The sequence below is a fragment of the Humulus lupulus genome, chromosome 4 (genome assembly GCF_963169125.1).
Source record: "Humulus lupulus chromosome 4, drHumLupu1.1, whole genome shotgun sequence".
Taxonomy (NCBI): Eukaryota; Viridiplantae; Streptophyta; class Magnoliopsida; order Rosales; family Cannabaceae; genus Humulus; species Humulus lupulus.
Window position 1 is genome coordinate 24,035,888 of NC_084796.1, and position 14,180 is coordinate 24,050,067.

At 33.6% G+C, this 14,180-nt stretch overlaps 1 protein-coding gene across 1 annotated transcript; it reads left to right on the forward strand.

Moving 5' to 3' along the window:
* Positions 1-10,070: 10,070 nt before the first annotated feature.
* LOC133831998 (protein FAR1-RELATED SEQUENCE 5-like) lies at positions 10,071-10,940 on the forward strand. The gene has a single exon (XM_062262396.1). The coding sequence runs from the start codon at positions 10,071-10,073 to the stop codon at positions 10,938-10,940; it is 870 nt and encodes a 289-aa protein (XP_062118380.1).
* The last annotated feature ends 3,240 nt before the right edge of the window (positions 10,941-14,180 follow it).

The window sequence follows — 14,180 nt, forward strand, 5'->3', positions numbered from 1 at the left end:
GTATTTGAAAATAAAAAAAAATAATGTTGTTTGTCTACTTTGTCATCTCCAAATAAAGTAACTTGACTCATTTATTTAATTTGTTGTGTCTATACTAACATTTTTCTTCCTAAAGATTGAATGTTCTTGTAAGGGGGAGAATAACAATTTCTCATTTTTCAGAAAAAAAGTTTAATTTTTGTCTTTTATAAGCTTTCTTAGTAAAAACATTGGGAAAAATATCTAGCATTGAAGGGAAAAAATATATATTTATACACATTTTAATCCATAGTTTTTTTCCTTTTTCATTGGCAGTTTTTGGTTGTTCTCCTGCATTTGGAAGGGTCATCTTGACCGAAAAAAAGTAGAGAGATGGAGTGAGAAGAGAGAGAGAGAGAAAGCAGAGAGATGGGCCTCATGATATGATGTATATAGGGGATGATATAGGTTTTTGTGCAGAACAATTAAAATAATAATAAAAAAATCATTTCTCCATATTACATGACAATAGATAGATCAAACGTTGAAGGTCTTGTCTCGCACTGTTTCCTGCCACATTCTGCGACCGCAGTGAATGGATTCTCCGGTCGCATCTACAGCATAGTTGGTCATTTCCAAGACACTGCTGCGACCGCAGGAACAACTTTTTACGGCCGTAGCTCCAGTGGGCAACGCATATAGGCGAGATTCCTGCGGTCGCACGCATGGCTTCCTGCGACCGCATGAGCGCTTAATATTATATATAAAAATCTATATGAATTTAATTCATTAAAAAATTAATTTTATCATACTCTCTTTCCTATCACCCTAATTTTATCATCTTCCTCTTCTCTTTATAACCTAATTTCATTATATCTCATTCTCCTTCTTTCTTCAAAAAAAAAATTTCAAGAGGCCCAACCACTCCAACATTTTGTAAGTGTATTCCCTTTTTAATCTTTGCCAACTTTCTCTCCACCATCATCCATCATTGTAAGTCTCCTTTATAATTTTGTTATTAAGTTCTACATTGTGTTCTCCATAAATTTTTCATGCTAAGCTAGTGAATCAGAAATTTGTGTGTCGTGTTTCACCTCGTATGTTATTTCTGGATTTTTATGCTGCCATTGAACCAATTGTATTGAACGTTGGTGGATTCGATTTTGGGTTGAGTTTGCTTTAATTTCAAATTGGGAAATTTTGACCTAGTTTTGGATAAATTTGTTTTTCTTGATCTTATGAAATTGATGTGACATTGGTGTAATTGGGAAGTCTAGATGCTTACATTTATGTCCAATTTCATCCGATGAACAATTTATTTGGAGAGTTTTTCCATTTTGCAAATCTAAGCCATAATTTTTGGGATTTTTAAATTTGAAGGTATTCATCATTGTTCTTGTGCTTATTTTGGTTGTGGACAATTCTAAATTGAACATTGATTATAATTTTTGAAATTTGTGGTCTTCAGTGAATTGGTCAGTGTGTGTGCATTATTTTGTGTAGTTTTGGTTATTGTGTAATAATGTCTACTAGTAGAAAAAGAACAAAAACTGGAAAAACGAAAAAACAACAACCACCACCCCCACCCATAGAGAATGAAGAAGACCTAAATTTTGAGGATGTGCCTAGGTTTGTCAACCCAATGGCCAATTCTAGGTACATTCAAGATAAGGAGCGTAGCCTTATTAGGGAGAGAGGGTTTGCTACCAATTGGAAAGATGAGTTTATTGTCCCTGAAGAGTATACATCAGTCATTAGAGCCCATAAGTGGGAGGTTTTCTGTGCTCCTCCAATTACTGCTATTATCCCTGTAGTTAGAGAATTTTTTGCTAATGCTTTTCATCATGACTATACCTGGGAAGCAACTGTTAGGGGCAAAATTGTGAAATTTCACAAAAGTGATATCAATAAATTTTTTAAATTGCCTACCCTAGAAAATGATGAATATAGGGACTTACAGGAGCAACTTTATGAGGAGAGTACTTGGGACACTATCTTACGAGCCTTAACCCTGCCAGGTACTGAATGGACCTTCAATGGCACTCATCGAGTGGGGTTTCCCTTCAATTTATTGACGAGGGAGAAAAGAGTGTGGTTGTATTTTATTTGTTCAAATCTGACACCCACCGAAGCCTTTACCATTGTCACACCTACTAAAGCAGTATTGCTGTATGCTGTTTTAAACAATAAATCTATAGATGTTGGCAATATTATTACTGCTAATTTAAATGAGTGTTGTGTCACTAGTTATGTGGGCCTTTATTTTCCTAGCCTCATCACTAGTTTGTGTTTGCAAGCAGGGGTCCCCATTAATGACTTAGAGGAGAAATTGCCCCCTCTAGTTTACGATTTGGTAAAGATTAACAAGGTCAAAACTTTTTCAGCTGATCCTAGTACAGGTACATCAAATCAGTATGCTCGTCCACCACCAAGACCTCAGAATGTCAACCAAAGGTTGGACACTTTGGTGTCACAGTTCCAGCAGCAACACTTGTGGAGTGTCAGTGTGGCGCATAACCAATATGCCTACAACCAAGCTTTCGCCACTCATCTTGGCATTGACACAAGTGGATTTCCACCATATCCACAACCACCCAATTTTGCGTATCCTCCACCTGATGGGGATGACGAGGCCGGTCCTTCATCGTGAGTCGAGTCAGGTAAGTTTCCTTTCGTTAACTTTTATTTAAACATTGGGGACAATGTTTTTGATAAGTTTGGGAAAGGAGTCGTTTTCTTATTTGTGTTAAGCTAGTTGAGTCAAGTGGCTGTTTCGTTTGGTGTTTTGTGTTTTGTTAAATTGTGTTTGGTTTGTTTTTTTTTTTTTTTGCATTAATTTTGTTTTGTGTTAGGGTATTTAGAGAGTTCGTTGAATCAAGATAACAATGATTAGCCAATGAGAATACGTGAATGCCTTGTAATATAGTTCGAGAAAAATATGCTTGATTGTAAAAACAATCCGTGTGCTTGGTTTGACCACTTCTTTGGATTACTTTAATTCATTGTAAATTGAATATTTGATCATGATTGGTAAATTTTTATATTTAAATATATTTACACTTGCTGAATTTTGAATGTGGAAATAATATGTGAACAAATTCTACAACTTGCTTGCTTGCTATTTGGGGCGATATCATACTCAATGCTTGTTTAGGAAAATGATTTAGGCAATTTTTTTTCATGATGTTTGACCCTTTCAAGCCAACCTTGAATATTTTATCCCTAGTTACCCTTTTTTAGCCTAAAAGAATATCTTTTTATTGTACAACACTTATTTTGAGCCTATTTAAACACTTTATTATTTTCCATTCCCTTGATTTATACCGTAAGCATATATATATATATAAACATATACATGGGGATTGATTTGTAATGGGTGTTATTTTTGTGATGTGGTTGTGACAATAGAAAAATAAAATGAAAGATTGAGAGGAAAATTCGGAAAAAAAAAAAAGAAGAGTGAAAATAAAATACACTTCTTATGTTTGTTCACATCGAAAAACATAACTTTGGGAAAGTGTGGTAAAAAAAAAATAAAAAAAAAAGATATATCTAGTGTGAATTTTTCTCAATCTTGGAAAAGAAAGGGAAATTTGGGGTTGTTTGGATTACAATGTGGATATCAGGTCTGGTTTGTTTGGATTATATGCTTATGGTATATTTTAGCCAAAATAACTATTTTATCTACCGTTACCTAAGCCTTTCAATACAAGATCTAAAAGACCTTTTTGATTCTTGAACATGCATTGATATATATTCGTGGAGAATAATAAGTTAGCAAGCATATGGAAATATGAGGTTTGATGGATTGATGGTGAGAATTCAGCATGTGTAAATTATTTTAAATGTGTGTTATTTACTGTTCTTGATTGAGTAGACAAAAATTATCAATGAGTTAGGGTAAATTGAAGAAGTGGTTGTATTGAAAATCTGGATTCCTTGTCAGTTATTTTTCGACGATTTTATATGCTTGTCATTCAATTATTTTATTGGTTTAAAAATTGTGGTTATCTTGATTCATTTGTTTAGTGTCTGTAATTTTTTGTGTCGTTTGTCTTCATTCTTGTTTTCTCTGCACGAGGCCGAGCAAATTTTAAGTGAGTTTTACACTCGTTTATCTATGTGTTTTCAGGTTAAGTGCTAGGGGGTTAGTTTTGTTTTGTTCTATTTTACGCTTGTTTTTTCAGGTGTCAATGGGCTTAGGTGACTTAGGTGTAGGAACATGATGGAAAGACCGACAAAAGGACAAAAGTTGGGGGAAAACGGTGTTTTGGGCCACTTTCTGCGACCGCAGGTGAAGGATCATGCGGCCGCAGTTCCAAAGGAGTTGGGGATTTCCAGGGCATTCCTGCGACCATAGGAATCAAAACGTGCGACTGCAGGATTTGTCGTCAAATGTGGAAAATGCTCATTATTGTGTTTGGTCATATTTTTGTTTGTGTAACACAAGCATTGATAAGTATTAGAGTGGATAGAGGAAACTAATTGAATTCCTTAATTTATTTTTCACAAAAATTATATTTTTCAAGTCTTTGTGTTTATGTTTTGAATTTATGGAGTACTTGTAATTATTTTGGCTCATGTGTTAAATTTTACATTATAAAAATCGAACATATTATAAGTAAGTGAATCCACATTAAGAAAACTTTTGTAATTAAGGACAAAGAAGATTATAAAGTTATTTAACATACCCCTCTTCGACATATTATTATGATTATTTAGATATTGATTTTAGAAGGATTTTATGGTAGGGGCTTTAGAAATAGAGGAAATTACATTTTATATGGGATTTTTAATAGAGTGTGCAAAAATATGGTTTTTTTTTTTCAAAAAAAGTTAATCTATGGCTTTATTTAAGAATTTTCACTTTTATGGGTTTATTTTCCCATATTTTTGTATAAAAGTTGGTTTATGCCATAGTTTTACTCTTAATCAAATTTGGAAGGGTATGTTTGTAATTTAATTATTATTTTTTTAGGTTATTTGTTTTTTTATATTGTTTTTATATTACTAATTTTATATTAAATTTTTTATTGGTTGCTTTACAAATTTTTTTTTAATATGAATTTTTTTTTAAATTATTTTTTACTTATTATAAACATTTTTTTGTTTAAGATTGTACGTTTTTTTTTTCAAATCCTGGGTAGGGTACTTAATTGATCTTAAAAAAAAATCCTAGAGCTAGGTTAAATAACATGCACCAGGAGCCTTAGATAAGTAACTTTCTCCCATAAGATGGGTAACCAGTTACCTAAGAGGAGTGACGAGTTACTCATATTAAATATGAAAAGAAACATCAAATTTGAAGGAAAAAATGGAAGAACACTTCATTAAAAAAGTAAGAAGAAGTAACTATGATTTTAGTAACATAAGTAACATGTTACCATAAAGAAAACATAAATATACACACACCAGAACGTGAAAGTAACCAGTTACCCTCAGAAATATACACACAAAGAATGTGAAGGTAACCAGTTACCCATTCACGTTTTCATATTTTTATTAGTATTCTTTCCAAATTTTGGTATTCCTATAAATGTTACAGTGAAAAGAAAATGTTGGAAAAATTGATTTGAATTTTGTTTATATATAGTGGAAAAAACTATAAAAAAAAATTACAATAATAAAAGATAATAAATAAAAAAATAGTAGAATAATTATGTAATGTTAAAATATATGTGTGAAAAACGTAAAAAAAAAACAAAAAATAAATAGAATGAGAAATATATAACTACAAAAATAAAAAAATAACAAAAAAATTGATGAATGAAAAAAATAGATGAATAAATAAGATTGAAAGTAAGAAGAAGAAAAATAATGGAATTCTGAAAAAGAAAAATAAATATATGAATGAAAAAATTGGTAGAAAAAAATGAAAAAAAAATGGAAGAAGAAAAAAAAGCTCATATGTGTGAAAAAAAGAAAAAAAAAATTGAAGGAGAAAATAATAAATACAAAAATGAAGAAAAAATAAAATAAAATAAAAAACTGAAAAATTATGAAAAAAAACAAAACAATACAAATGAAAGAAAAATATAGATAAATGAATAAAAATGAAAAAAAAAAAAGAAGAAGAATGAAAAAATGGAAAGAAAAAAAGATGAAGGAAAAAATTGGTCGAAAAAAAAAGGAAAAAATGGAAGAAAAAACAAGGAAAAAAAAAAGAAAAATAATAAAAAAATGATGGAAAAAAATAAAAATAAAATTACCTTCAAAATCAAAGAAAACATAACTATGATAAAAAAATTTGACATTTCCATATTTTAGTTAGCTACTAATTGTGTTTCTCATACTTTAACTTTTTTTTTAATAAATTTTCCATACAAATTAAGAAAAGTATAACTCCCATATTTTTGCACATTAATGGTATAAAAGCCATATTTTTTAAAAATTCCCTTAGAAATACCTCCACGGGTGGGCCTCTTTTGTATTTATGAGGTGAAAACAATTTTTACCGTTGTTATTTTTATGACCGTGACTAATGTAGTTATTTAGAGCATAACAATATAATGTCGAAATCATAATAATTTACAGTGATAAAAAATATTTCAAACGAGAATATCGCAGACATGACTAATTTTTTTAGGCGCATGGAAAATAATGTGTGAAAATAATAACTATAAAAATTAATAATAAATCTTCTACCTTTGGCAACTCACGTGGCACTCCCCCTTGCAGATATAAAAAAGTGGACAAAGTTTTGCCTTATATCACAGTGTAATCAATAAATTCTTAACAACCATATGCATTAAACTTGATTGAAAAGTTGATTGACGTGACTGAGTCAGTAAGGCAATGCAGAGGAGAGGAGGTGCCCTGGTCATATAAAGACAATACTTGTGGTTGTGGTCACCCCAACTTTATAAACAGATGTAGCCAAGTGGGAGATGCCCTTAAACCATTCAAAAAAATTACACTTTAAATTTAAACGACCCAGACTGTAAAAGTCCTCAACTCCTCTTTCCTTCATATTTTTGGCCCTCCAAAATATAATTTGCAGTACACTCTGAAACTTTACAGCTAAGTTTATCAAGGATTTATTGCGCATTTGGAAATGGACTCTGACTCATCCGTCGATTCATGCAACTTGGAGGTTTTCCTTGTTGACCGCACTCAAAGACCTTCAACGCCGGATTCGGAGGTGGTCGGCTGTGTTAAGTTGACGGAGGTTCCGGTCGACCCTTTGAGAACCATCAACGAGCTGAGGCAAGAGGTTCAGGATCTGTCTTTCGAGATAAAATGTGGGAATTTATTCCGTCAGAAACAAGAACAAAAGATTGAATCGTTGAAGAAGAAGATTTCGTCTCTCGAGGGTAACGTAGAATGGAATATGCACCTAGCTTCATGCTGCTGTAGTTGTAACATTAATAATATTTCCAGGATTCCAGGATCATTACGTGGTGGACAAAGAGAGGGCGTCGTGCGATCTGAAGCTTTTTTGAATGTCAAGGTGGATTCAATAGAAAAACGTCATACCGAGCTTGGAGCTGGACTGAGTGGAGGCAGAGAGTCAGAGGAATCCGTCATGGGTACTAACTGATTTTTTAACTCCTAACTCTAGTATTTCAAATGCTTATCAATATTTGTAACTCCTATGGTAACTATGTATTTTGTTAATCTCTCAAAAAACATCATCCGAGGATTAAAGTGTTCCATAAACGTTGAATGCATATGTCACTTATGTAAACTGAAATTTACATTTTTCGCAGGGGAACTATTGTAACTGGTAATGGCACGTATACAATTCAGAACCTCCCAAGCTAATTAAATTATAAAAACTGATTTAAGAAGGGTGGTTGTTACATTTAAATATGTATTCAAAATTGTACAGAGTAAAATTGGTCGGATACTTCCTACCAAATCAAAATAATTTGTGACGTGCTTATAAGCTTCCCAGATGTATAATTGTTGACATGTATCTAATTTTAGGAATGAATGTGACTTTGGTGTACCATCATTGGATCAAGGGTGAAAATTTATCCATAATTTCAATAATATCTTAATAAATAATTGTGATTGAATCACCCCGCACTAAAGAAGTTAGTTGGAATTCGACTTGTACGTATGTATTGGGTCAATGGTTCTGTGTAGAAATTTGAACAGAATGTTTATGAATCTACCATATGAACCAGGATTGGAGAAGATCATAATGCAAGGCGATTGGCACATCATCCATTTTTTTTTAGAAAAAGTATAAATTAAAAAGAAAAACAAATGAAAAAGTAATTCTTGCTAAATTCACTATTTCAGAATGCCATTTTGGCAAATTTATCTTCAATTGCCGAAGATTAAATTTAAAATAAAAAAAGATTCGGGAAACATAAATTTATCCACAGTATTTAAAATTTGATACACACAATAAGCTCCACCACAATGGATAAACTATCATTTATTGTTTCGCATTACAAAAACTGAGAACTTTATTGGTTGGTGAAAAAATTAGAGCAACACAGAACAACTCTGATCTAACTGAGGCTTCTTTAGTATCCCTACACGACAGCCTACCATTTTCAACAATTTGTGTAGACAAATTGACTTTTATAAATGAATGTCATTACATTTGAACAATCCCAAAAGGGAAACACAATATCTAACACATGTGCTTCAATATTTGGTCTTCAATTTTTGGGTGAGTCAAAATGTCTTTGTCCAAATTTAACTCTCATAACAGCAAAATGCCCCTGACTTGAAGATATTTATTGTCTTGTTCAATGGAGTTGCTGTGTTGGTGGTGCCCTGTTTATGATATTGTTACATGATTTACTGAGTATCATTTTCCATCTATTAGGGAAGACTACGTTCACCTGTTGACAGGGGACTGTTTTCCTGAGGAGGTGGTTGCATTTTATATTCCCCCATCTCCGTACACCTCCAAATATTTCCATTACCAGAGAGGTACAATTTCTATATGTTATAATTTTTGTTAAGATTTCTCCATGTCTCCTGTGTATTTGTTTTAGTGTGGCTAGTTAAAAAAATATGAAAAATAACAACTTCACTAGAAATACCTCCCCATCATATTTTAGCCTGTTAATAGGGTTGTAATATGTTCATACCAACATATGTGGGTAGTTTAAATTATTATCAGGATAATATGAAGGCAGATGTACAACCTGAGATCTCTGCCCTCCAACTTTTAAGAACAAGAAGTTGGATTACCCATTTTAGTGGACAGTGTAAGGTTATCTACCATTTTTCTGCTATAGAAATGTGTACGTAGCTTATTAACTCCAAAACCAACTCTTGGGTGGGATATAGAAGTTTTAATGATTTTCGAGACATGACAATGAATGTAAGATTACCTAAGCCAACCTTGAACTATGTTTCTATGTTGTAGTCGTAATATTCTCTCCAACCATAGATGTCATTTTACAAATGCAATATCATGTTCTGCCCTTTTTCAAAACAAGGTTATACTTTTTTTATGGAGTACTGGGAAGCAGAATTGGAGGTGCAGGACCTCTTTAGCAGTGACTCTAGTGGAGAAAATGAGACATGTGAAGAGCAAGAAGTTGAAGATGTACGCCAGGGGGGGCCTATTGATGGTGACAAAGTAAATGAGGCACGTAAAACACAAGAGAACATAACTAATGAAGGGGCCATGCAGATATCAAATGATGAAGGATTCTCCAACCAGGGGATATTTCTAAAGTACGGTATACATGCAGCGGCCACCAATTTGACAATGGATAACATGGTCGGTCATGCTTTTGCTACACTTCTCATGGCAGAAGAATTCATATATGAGTACGCAAAGGTAGTGGAGTTTAGTATTCGTAAGGGCCACATGTGTACAAATATTCGAGGTAACATTCGTTTGAGAGAGTGGTTCTGCTCAAGGCAGGGAAGTAGGTCTGAACAGCATACATCAAGACTTGATAGAGTGAGGGAGCCAAAGGCCATCACCCGATGTGGGTACAATGTGGCTTTTCGAGTTATCCTTAACAGAAAGAGGGGTAACTGGATATGAAAATATTTTTTTCCCATTTCATTCACACTCGTTAGCAAGTGATCGTCACAAGCAGTATCTATGGTCAAATAGAGTGGTATCACCTGGATGTCTTCAGAAGGAAAATTGTATGAAGAAATCTGGCATTAGAATATGCCACATTATGTCATACGTGGCAGAGCTAGTCGGAGGATATGATAAGACCCCATTTACAATCAAAGACCTATACAATCGAATGTCATCGGCTTCAACTGTTGGCTTTAAGGGGTCGGATGCTAGCAGAGCCTTAGGGTATCTGGAGCACAAAGCAGATCACGATCCAGGTTTCTATGGTTTATTTGCTTATGATAAAGGCAAGAGATTACTTCACCTGTTCTGGGTAGATGCAAAATCAAGGTCGGATTACGAAAGATATGGACACGCAATCGCCTTTGATTCTACATATAAGACAAATAGCTTTGGTAAGCCTTTTTTGATTTGGGTTGGTATTAATAACCACTTTCGGACTTGTATACTTGGTTTCGCAATCCTTGACAATGAATCCACTGCTAGCTACATGTGGGCAACGAGGGCCTTCTTGGCTTGTATGAAAGGTGTGCTACCGATAACAGTTGTCACCGATGGAGATCCTGCCATTGAAAAAACACTAAAAGAGTTGATGCCTAATGTCACACATCGGCTATGTTATTGGCATATACACAACAATGCCATTTCTCACACAAAAGACCCATCATTCGGGAAGGAACTAACTAATTTAGTGTTTAGATATTACACTGAGGAGGAATTTGAAAGAAGGTGGGCAGCATTGCTCACTCACTTTGATGTGGAAGATAACTCATATGCCGCAAGTCTTTATAAATCAAGAAAGAGTTGGGCAGAAACCTTCTTGAGGGGAAATTTTTTTTGCGGAATGACAACAACCCAAAGGAGCGAGGGTATTAATGCTGTCTTGAAGAAGAAGGTCAATCAACATATGAAGATGTATGAGTTTGTTAGAGCTCTTGACATGGCACTTTCATGGGTACGACAATGAGAGGCTAAAGACGAGTATGAGTCATTGCACACAATCCCACAATTAGGCAAGAAAAATTTGCACAACATAGAGGAGGAGTTGTCGATAATTTACACGAGGAGCATGTTCTTCAAAGTAAGGAAGCAGATGTCCAAAGAAGGAAACTATACCATTGCAACTACTGACGTAGAGGATGATGAAATGATATTGAAGCTGGAGAAGTATCCTCACCTAGGAATACGGAGGTCAGTCTATGTCACAGACGATCGTCAATTATTTGCTTGTGAGTGCCAGTATTTTCTTTCCTTTGGCATACCTTGTCGGCATATTTTTGCAGCAATTAAGCACCTGCGTATCACACAAATGCCTAAATCACTAATCCTAACACAGTGGACGATTGACGCTACACAACTTCCTGATGTGGAAAACGATTCCTATGCAAGATTTCCAGACACAGATGCAGAAGAGAGAGCAAGGTTTGGTGGCATTACTACCAAAATGACTGAACTCGCTTACCTAGGATCGAGGACTCATTATGCATACGAAATAGCAAACTATGAGATTGATAGAATTTGCGCACAATTAAGAAACAACCTCCAAATTGGGGAAGAAGGTTCCAAGGACAAGCTTCCTTTACATCGTCAATCAGACTTCAACATATTGGATCCTTATTTGAGTAAGAATAAAGGCACAGCTAAGATGAGAGGGTCAAACGGTGGAGTAGCCCGAAAGTGTAGTATTTGCAAAAAAAAAAGGACACAATAAGTCTACATGTCTAAAAAGAAAGAAAAATGGTCACAAGAACGGGGGCTCTGACAACTCTGAACCACACGAACAAGACGAATATCTATATGGAACAGAGGATATGGATGACAGGGAAAGACATACTATCTACCATAATTCGGAAAGTGAAGACTTCAACGCACCTACTCACCGACAACCTTTCACACCAGATTGTACGAACCAAGTGCATAACTATACAGAAGAAAATTTGAGTTACTCTGCAACAGATGATATGAGTTCTGCCTTTAAGTGGTGGGAACCTCCATATGGTTATTGAAACTATCTTCTGGAGGTTGGGAATATAATGTCTGAAATTCATCGTTTTAAATCTTGGATAATTAGGTGGGAGAGAAGGATTAATTTTTATTTATTGAAAACCACTCTATGCTTCATATATTCCAATATAAATTAAGTTCAAAATTTCGGAAAGTTCTGAACACATAAATTGACACAAGTGTAAGCTTAATACGCATGGTGGGAGTATACAAAATTAGGTACTGACTTTGATATTTATGTATATGTATAAACTTGCCCTCATCGTCCATTAAATCACATAATTTTTCTACTATTCCTTTATTAAATTATAATACAAGGTTCACAAAGCCTCACACTAATCAATCCATATCTTTAAACCTTCCCTCTCAAAATAACATTGCCTTATATGTATAACTAGTATATTAAAATGAAACATAAAAAATTTGCAAATCAGATCAAATCATATAGGTGATGCTTAATAAATGGAATTACACAAAGAAGTTAAATAATTCCATCAAAATTCAAATGTAAATGGGAATGAAAGTATCAAAACCTGCATTTTTCACTAATAAAGGTAAAATAATCCACACAACTATAGTTATATAAAAAATTTACAAAATGATGTACTAATTAAGTTCCAACTTCATATAAACAACATTCAACTCTCAAGTACTACTCAGTTTGAACAAACACGTCTCATCTCCAAAAAAATTATGTACATTAGGTAGACGAACAACCACCAAAAAAACATTCTGCCAAAATGTAATAGTATTCCTCTCACACATTACAACAAACTAATCGAGTAAATCAACTACAACAATTTCCCAAGGATTTCACCAACAACCTTCTCCTGCTTCCATGCAGTGGCTGCATTCTTAACTTCATCTCAAACTTTGTTGTGTCTAGATGTGAGAAGACCAACGGCCACACGAGCCCTATCATTGTCAGAATCAAACTAAAACAAAACAACATTACTTAATACTATTACAAAATTTATAAATGATGATCGTAACAGTTTTAGGGAATAGTACTAAATCAAGCAACCTAAAATTAAATGAATAAAATAAGCGAAGATACTAACAACACAGTGTTTCAAATATGATCCTGGACGCTGGTCCATCAATTTCATCACATGGATCCCGCAGTCATATCCATTCGTTTGTTGGACAATACCAGTGTTAATTCTAACTTGAAAGTTACAGAAAGACCCCCATTGTGGATTAATCCTTGATATGTCTTCCGCTAGCAGAGAGTCCAACTTCTTCATCTAAATTTAATAACCAAAACACACACTTAGTTTCTCAACTATCATTTCCAAGCCTAAGTACCAAATAAACAATATTTCTACGTCTAAAGCCCAAAAACAAAACAAATAAAAAATTCATCTTCTAAATCTGCCTAGCAAAAAAGGAAAAATTCAAATTATATATGCACTTCCAAACTTTTCATCTCAACAACTTGCACTGTTATAAGTTCTGAAATTTTCTACTCACAAAATAATAAAAATTTCAATTTAATCATCTAAACTTATCCCCTTAATATGAATGAACTAAATAAATCATATTAAAGGTTATAAGAAATTTAGAGTAACTAAAATATGAATGAACTATCTTCTAAAATTTTGTATTCAGCACAAAACCATAAAACAAATAACATCACCTTCCAAAAATTTATATTAGGCAATACACACTATAAATTGTTGAATAAAATATTATCAGTAAGTACTAGCTATTCTAATATTTACCACGACCTTCACAAAAGCAACTCCACTTGATTCAAACCCCCTCTGCAGCAATGAATCACAAATTTCTACAACTGCCTCATCCACCCGAACTATAAATAACAACCAGTGCAGTAGGTTTTCGTTGTGAATGGGAATATAAATCTGAAAAATCATGTTATATCCATAAAAATTTACTTTCTAAACAAGATAAAAACTCAACAAAAACAATATCTGTGAATATCCATCAGTACATACCCGTTTATAATAAGCTAGATCTCCGATAAAAAATCGTCGAGCACATGTCTCCTTTCCATTATCAGGGTAAAGAGTTTGTATACTAATCACAGATAACTAAGTTCAAATAAAGAAAAACATAATCCTCGTTACAAAAAGAAGATATGATTAAAATTATAACATACAATCAATATAAGAACCCATTCCGACACATGAGTATTCAAATACCAAGCTGATCGACACTCCATTGACATGGAAACTTGCAA

What these genes read in the sequence shown, in the direction of transcription:
- LOC133831998 (XM_062262396.1), top strand. Translation starts at nt 10,071, where the DNA reads ATGTCATACGTGGCAGAGCTAGTCGGAGGATATGATAAGACCCCATTT.